At 32.7% G+C, this 14,216-nt stretch overlaps 1 protein-coding gene across 10 annotated transcripts in view; it reads left to right on the forward strand.

Moving 5' to 3' along the window:
* NBEA (neurobeachin) overlaps window positions 1–14,216 on the forward strand; it is a 743,003-nt gene that overhangs the window by 272,550 nt on the left and 456,237 nt on the right. For 9 of the 10 annotated variants that reach the window (XM_012465562.2, XM_064361756.1, XM_064361759.1 and 6 more), the window contains 2 exons: window positions 2,349–2,503; window positions 4,721–4,847. In XM_012465562.2, coding sequence (XP_012320985.2) covers window positions 2,349–2,503; window positions 4,721–4,847 — 282 coding nt within the window. The remainder of the gene's footprint in view (window positions 1–2,348; window positions 2,504–4,720; window positions 4,848–14,216) is intronic. The other variant, XM_064361757.1, reaches the window with a different exon arrangement.

A 14,216-nucleotide genomic window follows, 5' to 3' on the forward strand; every position in this document is an offset into this window, starting at 1 on the left:
ATGCTTTATATCCCATAGACAAAAAATGTCTCAAGCCTGTAATCCCAGCACTTTGGGAGGCCGAGGCGGGTGGATCACGAGGTCAAGAGATCGAGACCATCCTGGTCAACATGGTGAAACCCCGTCTCTACTAATACAAAAAATTAGCTGGGCATGGTGGCGCGTGCCTGTAATCCCAGCTACTCAGGAGGCTGAGGCAGGAGAATTGCCTGAACCCAGGAGGCGGAGGTTGCGGTGAGCCGAGATCGCGCCATTGCACTCCAGCCTGGGTAACGAGCGAAACTCCGTCTCAAAAAAAAAAATGTATTTCACTTTAGACAGTGGTAAAAATTATTAACATTTATCATATACCTCATATTGACAAAGTCCTTTTAAATATGATCTCATTTAATCTCCCAATTGTATGTGAAGGAGGTAGCATTAGTCTTACGATGTTACACTGAAAGAATATTAAGATCATACAGCTTGAGAGTGGTCCAGTTTTTAAGCCTTAGTCTTGAAATATGGTCCACATCCTATGTTCTGCAATGTCACACTGCCTCTCATTGAACTAAATGAAGGCATTAGATAAGGACTTGTCAATGTAGGGATTGAAAGCATACTGTGTGGATTAGGTAATTAGATAGATGAGAGTTAAAGGTTGAGTCTAAAGAATTTGACTTCAATATCCTTAAAGAAAAAAAGAAGATATTACCTAGAAGGAGTTAGTGAAGAAAATTTTTTGCCATGAGTAAAACCATTTAAGATTATAATACCTTTGATCACACAAAAAAATTTAAGTATTTCTAAAATTAAGAATAATACTGCAAATTTAGATTATGAATATTAAAGAAGTCATTGAAGATATTAACAAAACCACTCATTTATGGGGAAAAAAGTGTTAGTATTAAAGAAGTTTAAGCAACAGGCATATTTGAGAATGGACCACTGATGTAGTTTTCTTTAGGTAGATTTTATTCATTGAATAATTATCAAATTGAGATGCTTTAAAAAGATATAGACCAAGTTGGATATTTTGGTATTGTCAGTCACCAGTTTCCAAGCATTACATTTGATTAAAATAGCTCATCTATTTGTAGATGAATTAATTCAATGGTGGTTGAGTAAGGTTGGGAAGATATTTGTTAAATGAAGTTTGCAGTGCTATAAACTTTGAGAAGAGTGAACCTTTACTGCAAGGAAGTTTAGATATTTGTTAAGTTAGAGAAGTAGTTTCTTTAAGATTTCTTTTTAAAACTGTAAACAATTTTAAAAAATGACTAATATCCACATTTATATGTCATTTAACCTTAACACAATGTCAAATTCAGAAATTTTTAAATGAAATACATTTAAAATATGCTAAAGAAACCTGGAGATGTGTTGAACTCCTCTGTTAGGTAAACCAAGGCTCAAAAATTAAACTTCTAACCAAATGTCTTTCTGTCATCTCCATTATCTTTCATTATGACAATATTCCTACTATAAAAGCAAATCAATTTTCTTCAGAAAAGTAAAGTATAACCTTATTATGCCCTTAGATGTTATTTATTATTCCTTGGTTTAATTGTCAGCTTTACTATAAAGAAACTTTAGAATTTGGCATTTAAAGGCCAGGCATGGTGGCTCATGCCTGTAATTGCAGCATTTTGGGAGGCCAAGGCAGACTGATCACCTGAAGTCAGGAGTTTGAGACCAGCGTCACAACATGGCGAAACCCTGTCTCTGCTAAAAATACAAAAATTAGCCAGGCATGGTGGCACGCCTCTGTGATCCCAGCTACTTGGGAGGCTGAGATGGGAGAATTGTTTGAACCCAGGAGGCAGAGGTTAAAGCGAGCCAATAATCACACCATTGATTCCAGCCTGGGTGACAGAGTAAGACTCTGTCTCAAAATAAAAGAAAAGAAAAAGAAAAAGAAAAAAAAGAACGTGACATTCAAATGTTTTATGTTTTCACATATTTATGAACATTTTATATATGGAGAATGTGATATGGATCAGATGGACATTTTACGTATATTTTGCCAAAAATTCTCCGTGCATAGGCAAAATCTCCCAACTTTAGCACACATTTCTAATATTCCCAGATTTATGACCACAGTCCATATGCCGTTTTAAGAAAGGTTTGCAGACTCCAAAGTCTACGTAAATGTTGGCCAAATCAATTAGTCAGCGCACTTTTAATATATCCTTTACGTCCATATCCTTTTCACTGATGAAGCTGGACTAAGGACTTGAAAAAGTTACTTTTAATTAAAAGAAGAAAGAGGGAGGAATTTAATGTTGACTGTGTATATCTGCTGCAGTGGGATTAAAATTCATCTTCAACCTCATGTTTGTTATTTTCAATCCTTCCTTTCTTTGCAGGAGTGTTGTGGTGCCTGTAAAGAAGCCACCTCCAGGTAGTTTAGCTGTAACCACTGTGGGAGCCACTACTGCTGGAAGTGGGCTGCCAACAGGCAGTACCTCTAATATATTTGCTGCTACTGGAGCTACACCAAAAAGTATGATTAATACAACAGGTATTGTCCTTATATATTTTTGTGATACTCATCTTTTTATGTTTTCTATATCTTCATTTTTCTGCTTATTTGATCTTCAAAATTAAAATACCCTAATCATTTAAGATTATCTTAATTTTTAAGAAGGTTATATTTTGTGTTGTGACTTTTTAGAATTTGTCTATAGTTCTAGAGTGCATTTTTTAGTGGTCATTTTAGAGGGCAGTATTGGTTTTGAGTCTTCTCAAAACAGTGCTGTTTATTTTCAGAGTGAAATCAGATTATTGAAAGATATTTGGGGAGCAGAAGCAAAGGATAATTTGAACACTGAAGTTTGATATATAAAAATAGTACAATGTATCATGAATATCAAGATGTACTAAAAATGTTAGTGATAGAAAGCGGACTTGGGGACATAGATTGGTTGAATCCTAACATATATTCTTTGCTAAATCCCCTAAGGAAGGCAGAGCTCCCCTAAGAACCTTGACAATATGCAAGAGCCTCAACTTGATAAAAAGTGCATGTGAATAAGAACCATTGTTTGACATTGAATTAATTCATATACATAGATTATAATTTGATCCAATTCATTGCCCAACAAATTCCTAATGAATCTAGGAACAAAACATTTCAAATTCTTACAAATATTAAAAGTCTGCCTAAAATAACTTTTTTTTGTAAATTACCAGAAATGTTCCTGTTGATTATTAGCTAAATAAATCCTTACCCAAATCTTTGTGATTCCATTTTAGGTATTTATACAGCGCAAGATGATCCCTGACTTTTCTTCCCTGACTATAGTAGTCTTCTCTTCTCCAAACTGTATAGCCTTGAACTTTTCCATTTATTATCATTACTTAGATTCTTCCCATTTTTATTAATTTCATAGCTCTTTTTTGTGCTTTCTGTATCTATCTTGTTGATCATACCACCTGAGTCTGACATACCATGAACAACACATTTATGGGGTTGTAGTAAGTAGAATGTACTCTATTAAGAATATTTATATTAGCAAATAAATGTCATTAATGACATTCTGTCAAAACATAGACCATCTATTATTTATCTGTATTGTAAATAAATATATCTATCTGGCTTGTCTGAAGACTTTAAAGTCTTTCCAGTATTAGAGTTTCATTCTTTATACTCATTCAGCTTTCTAGAAATAGGATTAAAACTGTTTTTCTTTGACTAAAGTATATACTTTAAAAGTGCAAAGGTTTTAAAAATATGCTAATATAGCAGGAAAAAATCTACATCTAGTATTTCTGATCGAATAAAGTCTTTATTCTTGTTAGGAGTTAGGTAAATGAATAATGAAACCACCTTTTTTTATCTTCATTGAGACAAGTCATGATGTTTTCTTTTTAATTTCTATTTTAAGAATTAATAATAAATATGGAAAGTGATGATAGCAGGAGTTTTTATGATATTACAATGAGAAATAAAAGTGTAAGTGATAAACTTTTAAAAAATATATGTGTGTGTATGTGAATAAATTGTGAGCCAACATCTAAACTGGGCATATTGTTCATTTCAGATGTTGGCACATAGGTGCCATAAAATGTTATAGTGGAAATATCAGTAAGCAATTCAGTTTTATGGGAATTAGTATAAGATATGATAATATTTAGGAACACTAGATGTGCCTGAACTCCACAACTATTTAAAATACTTAAGTGGCATATTATAGAAAATTCTTTACTGAAATGGCATCCTCATATTATTAAGGAAACACTCATTGTTTTAAGACCAGGTACTATTATAACTCATTATAGTCCTCCTTAAGCAGTGATCTTATCAAAAGGAGTATTTGATGCTACGGTGCCACAAATTTATTCTCAGACAGTTCATTGCGAATATGTCTTAAATGATGAAAACCAAAAATATTACAATGTAGCTATAAAAAGATAAGTTTTTCACACCTAAATTTGCATTGTTTTATCAACATTTTATCTAAAATTTTTTTCATTTGTTGATGTTTTTTATTTATACCCCATTTGTAGTATGTAGTTTTGTTAGATTAATGTAAGTAAATCAATTAGATTTCAATGCAACATCTGCTATTTAAAATTATATTTATTAGCATACTTACTAATGGCCAAATGATCAATTATCAAATTCTGTCTTGAAATTCTGATGAGTAATTCTTTCAAAATCAGATAGTAATGGTGTAATTAAAATTTTTTTAAATAAATTTATGTTTAAGGCTAAAAATTATTATTTTGGGAACAGGTGCCGTGGATTCAGGGTCCTCCTCCTCTTCCTCCTCTTCTAGTTTTGTCAATGGTGCTACTAGCAAAAATCTTCCAGCTGTACAAACTGTTGCTCCAATGCCGGAAGATTCAGCTGAAAATATGAGGTATGCATGAATATTTGTTTTTATTCATTTTACACTTTTTAAATGTAGTGAAATAGTACACAAAAACATATATAGTAAAAGTTCTTGAGAATGTAGATTATGTATCTTGTGATTACATTTCACAATTAAATTGTTCTGATATTTTTGGTTAGTTAGTATATAAAAAATTGTGATACAATATTTCAGTCTACGCAGAGATCTTCAGTGATTTTAAAATGTTTACTGTTGTATTAGTAATTCACTGTCATTTAGTGCATGTTACTATTTCCAGTAAAAAGTTAAACATGTGCAGATGGTAACTTGATAAAATCAGGCATCGTTGGAGGGTGATAAAAAGTTTAAAATATAAAGTTTCAGGCTAGGCATGGTGGCTCACGCTGGTAATTCCAGCACTTTGGAAGGCTGAGATGGGCAGATCACTTGAGGCCAGGAGTTGGAGACTAGCCTGGAAAACATGGTGAAACCTCATCTCTACTAAAAATACAAAACTTAGCAGGGTGTGGTGGTGCATGCCTGTAATCCCAGCTACTTGGGAGGCTGAGGCAGAAGAATTGCTTGAACCCAGGAGGTGGAGGTTGCAGTGAGCTGAGATCGCACTGCTGCACTCCAGCGTGGGTGACAGAGCGAGACTGCATCTCAAATAAATAAATAACCAACCAACCAACCAACTAACCAACCAACCAACTTTCAAAATAAATCTACAATGATACATATAACATCATTGGAACTTGAATAAGCAAACATTATCTTATCTGTTAAGAGACTGCCCATCATTCTTAAAGTAAAATTGTGCACATGTACACACACACACACACACACACACACACAAACACACAGTTTTTGTATGTATTAACAGTTTTTATAGATGTATAACACAAATACAGAATGTAAAAGCTCACTGAAAGAATGAACAAACTCATCATCACCCAAGCCAACAAATAGACTGTACACCAGGAACCCCTACTTTGCACTTTTTTCCCAGTCTCTGTTCTTGCTTTTTTCCCCCAATTCCTTACCCTGACTTTTAATACTGGAATAGCCTTTTTGAATTTTATGTTATGTAAGTACATCATATGTATTTCTTTGTCTCTGGCTTCTTTTGTTCAATATTATTTTTATGAGATTCATCCGCTGTTGTTGCATATAACAATAGTTTGTTCATTCTTATTCTACTTTTGTTTGTTTATGTGACTATACCATAATCTATTAATTCATTTTACTGATGATGGGCATTTGATTTTCATTTCTAAGTTATTACAAATAATACTGTTATATAGATAATGCCACTTATAATTACTTTGTACTACTATTACGTGGGTGTACTCAGATTAATATGCATATGTGTTAAATAATTTGGAGTGTAATTGCTGATTCATAGTGTTTGTATATGTTCAGTTTTACTAGATAATGCCAAATCGTTTTCCAAAGTGGTTTTACTAGTTTACTAACTCAGCAGCAGATTATGAGAGGTCTTGTTGCTTCCTATCTTTGATAGGACTTAGTATTTTTAGTCTCTGTCATTTTAGCCATTTTGGTGGAAGTATAGTAGCATTCCATTGTATTTTTAGTTTGCATTCTCCTGATGAGGAGAGCACTTTTTGAATACGTTGGTCTTTTGTTTTCTTCTTTTGTGATTTGCTTGTTGAAACCTTTTGTCCATTTTTCTAAATTGTGGGGGTTTTTCTTTTTTTCTTATTAATTTTTGGAAAACGAGCCCTTTGATGATTATGTCATACATGTATCTTCTCCCATTCTGTGGCTTTTCTTATTAAAATGGTCTATTTTGGTCAACAGAAGTTGTAAATTTTAAGTAAATTCCCTTTATAATTTAAGTGCTTTATTGTTTAGTGCTTTTGGTGTTGTAAAAGCTTTGTCTACATTTTCCCCGCCTTACCTTCTGGCTGCTTTCTTCTTTGCTTTTTGTATTTAGATGTGTAATCCATTTGGAATTTTTTGTCAATATAATGAGGTAGGAGTAATAGATATATGAAGGTGACCTAGCACCAGTTATTTGAAAGACAATTCTTTTCTCTGTGTTCTGTCACTTTTGTCACAAATTAGTTTTTCATATATACTCGATTATGCTTTGGCAAACAGTTCTGCTTCATCTCTGTCTGTCTTTAAGCCATGCTGTCATAATTAACCTTAAATTTAATGATTGGTTTGAGTTAGATCTTCTCACCCTGTTATTTTTCCTCAAGAAAGTCTGAGCTATTCTTGATGCTTTGTATTTACATTTATATTTAGAATTAGTTTGTCAATATCCTTTTTAAAAACACCTTGCTGGGGTTTTCATAAGTAATGGAATATTTGGATCTACTGCAACTGGGGCTATATAGGTCTCGTTCAGTCCGTCACTTACAAACTGTGATCATCATATATTCCTTCCATTTCCTTTGGTGTTCTTAATTTTTTTCAGTAACGATTTTTAATTTTCTATGTAGAAGTCTTACATGTTTCTAAATTGATTTATTCTTAGAAATTCAATATTTTGCATATGTTTGTTTTTTCAAGTTTTCAGATAAACATCATTGAAATGGTTTATATTGTTTCAACTCAATAAAAAGCACTCATTTTGAGCTTACATTTTAATGAGTTTTGATTAGTTTGTGCATCCATATAACCAACACCACAATCAGGATGTAGAATATACCCATCATCTGAAAGTTCTGTGTGTCTCCTTTGTTAATTCACTCCCATTTCTGCCCCAGGGAAACACTGAAGTGCTTTTTAACATTGTGAATTAGATTTGCCTTTTCGAGGTTTTCATATAGATGGAATCAACAGTACATACTTTCTGGGTGTCTGTCTTCTTTCATTCAACCTAATGGTCTGTAATTTATCGATGTCTTTCTGTTTATGAGTAGTCCATTCCTTTCTATTGCTAGGTAATATCCAATTATATGGCTATCAATAATCTGTTCTTCTGTTTACCTGTTGATAGCCATCTGGGTTTTTCCATTTTGGTGTAGTTTATAAACAGTGATTCTGTAGATATTTGAAAACACGTCTTGGCGTGGGCATAAATTTTCATTTCCCATGGCTAAACACTAGGATTAAAATTCTGGATAGTAAGTATATGGTTAACTTTATACAAAACTGCTGAGCTGTTTTGCAAAGTAGTTGTATCATTTTATATTCCTGTCAGCAATGTGTAGAAGTTCTATTTGTTCCACATTCTTGTCAGCACTTGGTATTGTCAATCTTTTTAAGACTTTAAACTGGGTGGGTAATCATATCTCACTTAGTTTTATTTTTTCTTTCCTATTGATTAATGATGGTGAGTATTATTATTATTTTTTTTTTGCATATGCCTATGGGCCACTGAAATCCCTTGCTATCTTTTAAAATTTGTTTCTCTTGTTGAGATATGAGTTCTTTATATATTCTTTCTATATGTCCTTTGTGAGAAACTTGCAGTCTAGAATTTTTCATTCCATTTTGTTGTTTATATTATTTTCTTAAAAGTTTTAATAACAAAAGTTTTCAATGTGACGGAGTTCATTGTCTCAAATAGTTTATTTTGTGATTTGTGCCATTTGTAAATTATAATAAATCTTTACCTACCACAAAATCATGTAGATGTTCTACTATATTTCCTTCTGAAATAAAGTTTTATAGTTTCATCTTTAATTTTTTGGTTTCTGATCTGTTGACTTAGTTTTTGTGTCTGTGGTGATGTTAATGTTGGGATTTGGCTCTGTCCATGGTATGTTAAAGTTTCAGTACCATTAAATTACCTTAGCATTGATTTAAAATCAATTGACCACCTATGTGTAGATCTATTTCTAGACTCCGTTCTATTCCATGAACTATATGCCAGTACTGCACTATCTTTTTGTATTGTAGCTTTATAATAAGTTGTGAAAGAGATGTCCTCTAAGTATTCTTTTAAAAATTGCTTTGATTTTTCTAGGTTAATTTCATTTTCATATAAATTTTAGAACTGACTTTTCAATTCTAAAACAACAAAAACAGAAATCCTGCTGAAATTTTAATTACAATCCTGTTGAACCTTTAAATTTGAGGAGACTCTTCATCTTGAGTATTCAGACTTTTGAAATTGTCTGTCATTCACTGAGATCTTTAATTTTTTCAGCAACTTATTGTAGTTTTCATTGTAAAGCCCTTATACTTATTTTATGTCTTTTTAAATTTTCATGTCTGATAATATTATGTTCAATTTTTTGCTCTAACTTTCCAATTGGGAATTAGAAGCCAGACAAAAAAGAGAGTACATAGTGTATGAAATTAATTTATCTTAAAATATAGCAAATCCATGATTGCCTATGTCAATTTTACCTCAATAAAACTGAAAAAAAGGAAGATTTTGTATTAGTTTATTGATTTTATATTTTATAATCTTGCCACTTAATTTTAATAAACTCACTGAGTTGTTTTAGATCTTTCTAAACTCACATGATAGATCTAGCACTTTCTGTAGTTTACTTATTATTTTCCAGCCATGAGATTACATCATTTGTAGCTTTAGTATTATTTATCCTAAAATGTTTGCGAATTCCCCAGTGGAGACATTTCTGCCTGGAATTTTCGTCTTGAGAAAGTTAAATCATAGATTCAGTTTTTGGAATTGATAAGTGAGTATCCAGATAGTATATTTATTTTTGTATCTGTTTTATTATTTTGGTCTTTAGTGAATTTACCCATCTTATCTAAGTTGTTGGATTTATTCCTATAAAGTTCTTTATAATTTTTAAATTGTATTATTAATATTTTAAAATATAAATATGATCTTTAATGATGTTCTCTCTTTTATTTCAGATTTTGTTAATTTTTGTGTTTTTTTTTTCATTTTTTCATTATCAGAATAGCTATTGCTTTTCAATATTATGATTTCCCCCCAAAAATGATACTGTGTTCATTAATTTTTTTTTTGTTTTCTATTATGTGAATTCTGCTCTTATTATTTCTTTCTATTTAGATCAGATTTGCTTGCTCTTTTCTTTCAGTATCTTAGACTGGAAACTGAGATTGAGTGTCTACAAACTGTTAACCATGGGCCAGATCATACTGCCACCAGTTTTTGTACACAAAGTTATTGGAATACAGCCACACCCATTTGCTTATGTATTGTCTATCACTGCTTTCACATTACTGTGACTGAGTTAAATAGTTGCAATAGAGACAATATGGCTTAAAGCTTAAAATATTTACTATCTTATCCTTTACAGAAGATGTTTCCCAACCTTTCTCTTGGATCTTTGATTTTAGACCTTTCTTGTTTTCTGATACAGTATGTGAACATTTGAAGCCATAACTTTTCCTCCAAGCACAGTTTTACCTATATTGCACAAATGTAGTCTTTTTTATATTCAATTCAATATTTTTTTTTCTAATTTTCCTTATTTCTTCTTGGATTCGTACACTTTCCAGAGGTACATTTTGACATTTATCTTTCTTCACTACTGTGAAGAAAGAAAAGAAAATACTACTGTGTGATCCATCCAAGTTGTTGCATTATTTAATAGAATGTTCCTTTTTTATTGCTCAGTCATATTCTATGGTATGGATGACAGTTTGTTTAAACATACACCTACTAAAGGACATATGAGATTTTTTCCAGTTTTGGGCTATTAAAAATGAAGTTACAATGTACATTTGTTTTTACGTGAACATACATTTTTATTTCTCTGGGTTAAGTACCCAAAAGTGAGATTACTGGGCTCTATGGTAAGTATATCATTAGTTTTATAAGAAACTGCAAAACTATCTTCTAGAGTGGCTGTACCACTTTATGTTTCCGGTGGCAATGTGTCAGTAGTCCAGTTTCTCCTCATTGTTGTCAGCACTTGGTTTTATCTCTCTCTCTCTCTCTCTCTCTCTCTCTCTCTCTCTCTCTCTTTTTATAGCATTCTAATAGGTATGTAGTGATATCTTATTGTGGTCAGAATATGCATTTTCCTAATGGATAAAGATGCAGAACATCTTTTCATATGCTTATTTTCCATCATTATGTCTCCTTCATGAATTGTCTTTTCATGTCTTTTGCCTATTTTTAAATTAGATTACTTTTAAACTTTTGAGCTCTGAAAGTTTTTGGTATATTCAAATACAAGTCCTTTTTCAGAAATGTAGTTTGCAAATATTTTCTCCTAGACAAGTTCATTGTTTCATCCTTTCAATGGGATTTTTAGCAGAGAAAAATTTAAATTTTTTTAGTCTGACTTGTCAGATTTACCTTTTTATAGTTATGCTTTTGTTGTCTTGTCTAAGAACTCTTCATCTAGCTCTATATTCCCCAATTTTCTACTGTGTTTTCTATAATGGTTTGTGGTTTAAAAGTTGTTTTACTTTTAAGTCTGTCATCCATTTTGAGCTGATGCCTATGTAAGGTGTGAGGTTTAGGTTGAGGTACATGTTTTTGCCTATGAATGTCCATTTGTTCCAGCACCGTATGTCGGAAAGCCTATCCTTGCTCATGAGGCAAGTTTTTAGATCTTTCTAGGCAAATTTAGAGAGGCCTCTATTCTTGGACTGCTTTTGCCACACTTAGAAAGAGTGGCGTTGATGGAATTTCTTCTGAATGCTCAGTGTATTTAATGAGATCTCTCCTTTTTGGCTGGAGGGAATGCAGACAATTCCCAGCACTATGCACTCTCAGTGATGTTTGTTATAGCTCCTTCATAATTATGCTTTTCAAAAAATTGTTCTCTTCTAGCCCTTGGAGCTTTCAGGCTTCACATAAGTAGATTACTATTCAGCCTAAGATTCAGGTTTTTGGAAATTTTTTTCTTTATACCTTCCTCCTCTCAGGAACTCTGTTTTGCAAATTCTATTCATCTTGGCCTTTTTGATCTGCAGTCTCGGTCTTGTCAACTCAAAAACATTGCAGGACTCAGTATTTTCCATAATGTAGGAAATACCACCATAAAGAAAACGTGGGTGATAGGGGAACTTACTTTCTTGTTTTTGCCCTCGTTAGGGTCCATAGTCCTGTACTCCCTGTGTTATCTGAAAATAGTTGTTACCTGTATTTGTCTAATTTTTTAGCTGTTAGCATGGGAGGTAATTTTAGACCATCTTTTTCAAAGCTAAAAATGAATTTTATATTTTTATTATCTTGTCGATTTCTTTTATAAATTTTTTCTTGTTTTCAAGAGAGATCATGGTTTTGTAAAAGGGATTCTTTTTTATTATTATTATACTTTAATTTCTGAGGTACATGTGCAGATCTTGAAGGACTGTTACATAGGTATACACTTGCCGTGGTGGTTTGCTGCCTCCATCCCCCTGTCCCCTACGTTAGGTATTTCTCCCAATGTTATCCTTCCTCAATCTCCCCACCCCTGCTATCCCTCCCCGACCCCCAACAGACCCCACTGTGTGATGTTCCCCTCCCTATGTCCATGTATTCTCATTGTTCAACACCTGCCTATGAGTGAGAACATGTGGTGTTCAGTTTTTTGTTCTTGTGTCACTTTGTTGAGAATGATGGTTTCCAGATTCATCCATGTCCCTGCAAAGGACATGAAATCATCCTTTTTTATGGCTGCATAGTATTCCATGGTATTTATATGCCACATTTTCTTTATCCAGTCTATCATTGATGGGCATTTGGGTTGGTTTCAGGTGTTTGCTGTTGTAAACAGTGCCACAATGTGTTTCCGTTTCAGTATGTTGAGAGAATATCCTGAAATGTTAATCCACTTATTCTTCCTAATTATTTTCCTATAGATTGTTTCAAACATATATGTATGCGTAATTGTGTCATCCATGAATAGCGGGGGAGTTTTTCCCTTGTTAATATCTTTACGTCTTGTTATTTCTTTTTCTTAACTTATGGTACCACCCAGTACATCCAATGTAATTTATTATAGTCATGGTTATAGCAGGCATTCTTTTTAAATTCTTCGTCTCAGATGAAGAACATTGAACATTTATCTTTAGTTATATTGCCTCTTATCTATTAATTATATATAATTTTCAATAAATGTGATGCATCTCTTATTTATAATTAACAAAACCTTGCTATCATGATGCATGTTGAATTTTATCTTATGCTTTTTAAATATACAGTGAGATGATCATGTGGTTTTTCTCCTGTTAACATGGTATACTATATTGATTTAATTTTTAAAGGCTAAAAGAATTCTCAATTTCTGTAAGAAATCCAATTTCATTGTAATGTGAAATCTATTTATGTATTGAAAGCTTTTAGAAGATTATTTTGGGGCTTTTTCCCCTGAAATATTTAGTAAACTTCACAAGCAAAGACATCTAATCCTGGATCTCTTCTTTTAGGAAAGTTAATGAAAATTTTAATTTAATTAGTTACAGATCTCCCCAAATTATCTGTTTTTTCTTGTGTCAGTTTTGGTAGGTTTTGTTGGAATAAAATTTTTCATCATATTATTGTATTATTTTAACATTTATATAATCTGTAGTAATGTCCCTTCTTTTTATTCTTGATATTCTTTATTTAAGCTAGCCAGCATGTCTAGTTGCCTGTCTTCCTTCCTTCCTTCCTTTTCTTTATAAGTTCTGGCAGTGATTAATCAGTTTTATTCATATTGTCAATAAAAAACCAATATACGCTAGAAAGAAATAACATGAAACTGTTAGGTTGAAAGTTGTACAATATTTTTTTCTTGTGCAGTTTTCTAACATCAGCATGCATCAGAATAACATAGAGGGCTTACTAACATGCAGACTGTTGGGTGCCTGATTCAGTAGGACTCCAGTAGAGCATGAGAATTTAGGGCATCTTTAACAAGTTTTTAGGTTTGTTAGTCAAGCTTATTTAGAGAAACAGATTAAATAGGATGTTTACATTCATATTAATATACATACATATACACGTAATTTATCATAAAAATTTGGCTCACATGATTATGGAAGCTGAGAATTCCCAATCTCTGCAGTTAGTATGCTAAAGACCCAGGAGAACCAATGTGTAGTTCTAGTCAAAGTACCAAGGTCTGAGAACCAAGAGAGCCAGTGATACAAGTTCCTGTCCAAAAGCTGGCTGGCTCAAGACCCAAGAAGAACTGTTGTTTATGTCTGAGTCAAAAGGCCAGAAGAGACCAATATTGCTATCTCAAACAGTCAGACAGAAGGAGTTTGATCACTGTTTTTGTTCTATTCACATCTTCAATTGACTAGATGAAGGCTTCTTACATGAGGAAGGGCAGTCTACTTTACCCAGTCTACCTATTCAGATGTTAATCTTATCAAGAAATACCCTGACAGTCACACCCACAGGGCTGTTTAATCAAATATCTGGACACCCAGTAAAATTGACACATAAAATTAACCATTATGCTAGATCATGGTGATGTTGCTGGTCCAGAGAGCATACTTTGAGAAACAGTGCAATTGATAGTCCTCCAGATTGCAAGAATTGCCCTT

The sequence above is a fragment of the Aotus nancymaae genome, unplaced genomic scaffold (genome assembly GCF_030222135.1).
Source record: "Aotus nancymaae isolate 86718 unplaced genomic scaffold, 86718_ANA_hifiasm-v0.15.2.pri h1tg000043l, whole genome shotgun sequence".
NCBI classification, from domain to species: Eukaryota; Metazoa; Chordata; class Mammalia; order Primates; family Aotidae; genus Aotus; species Aotus nancymaae.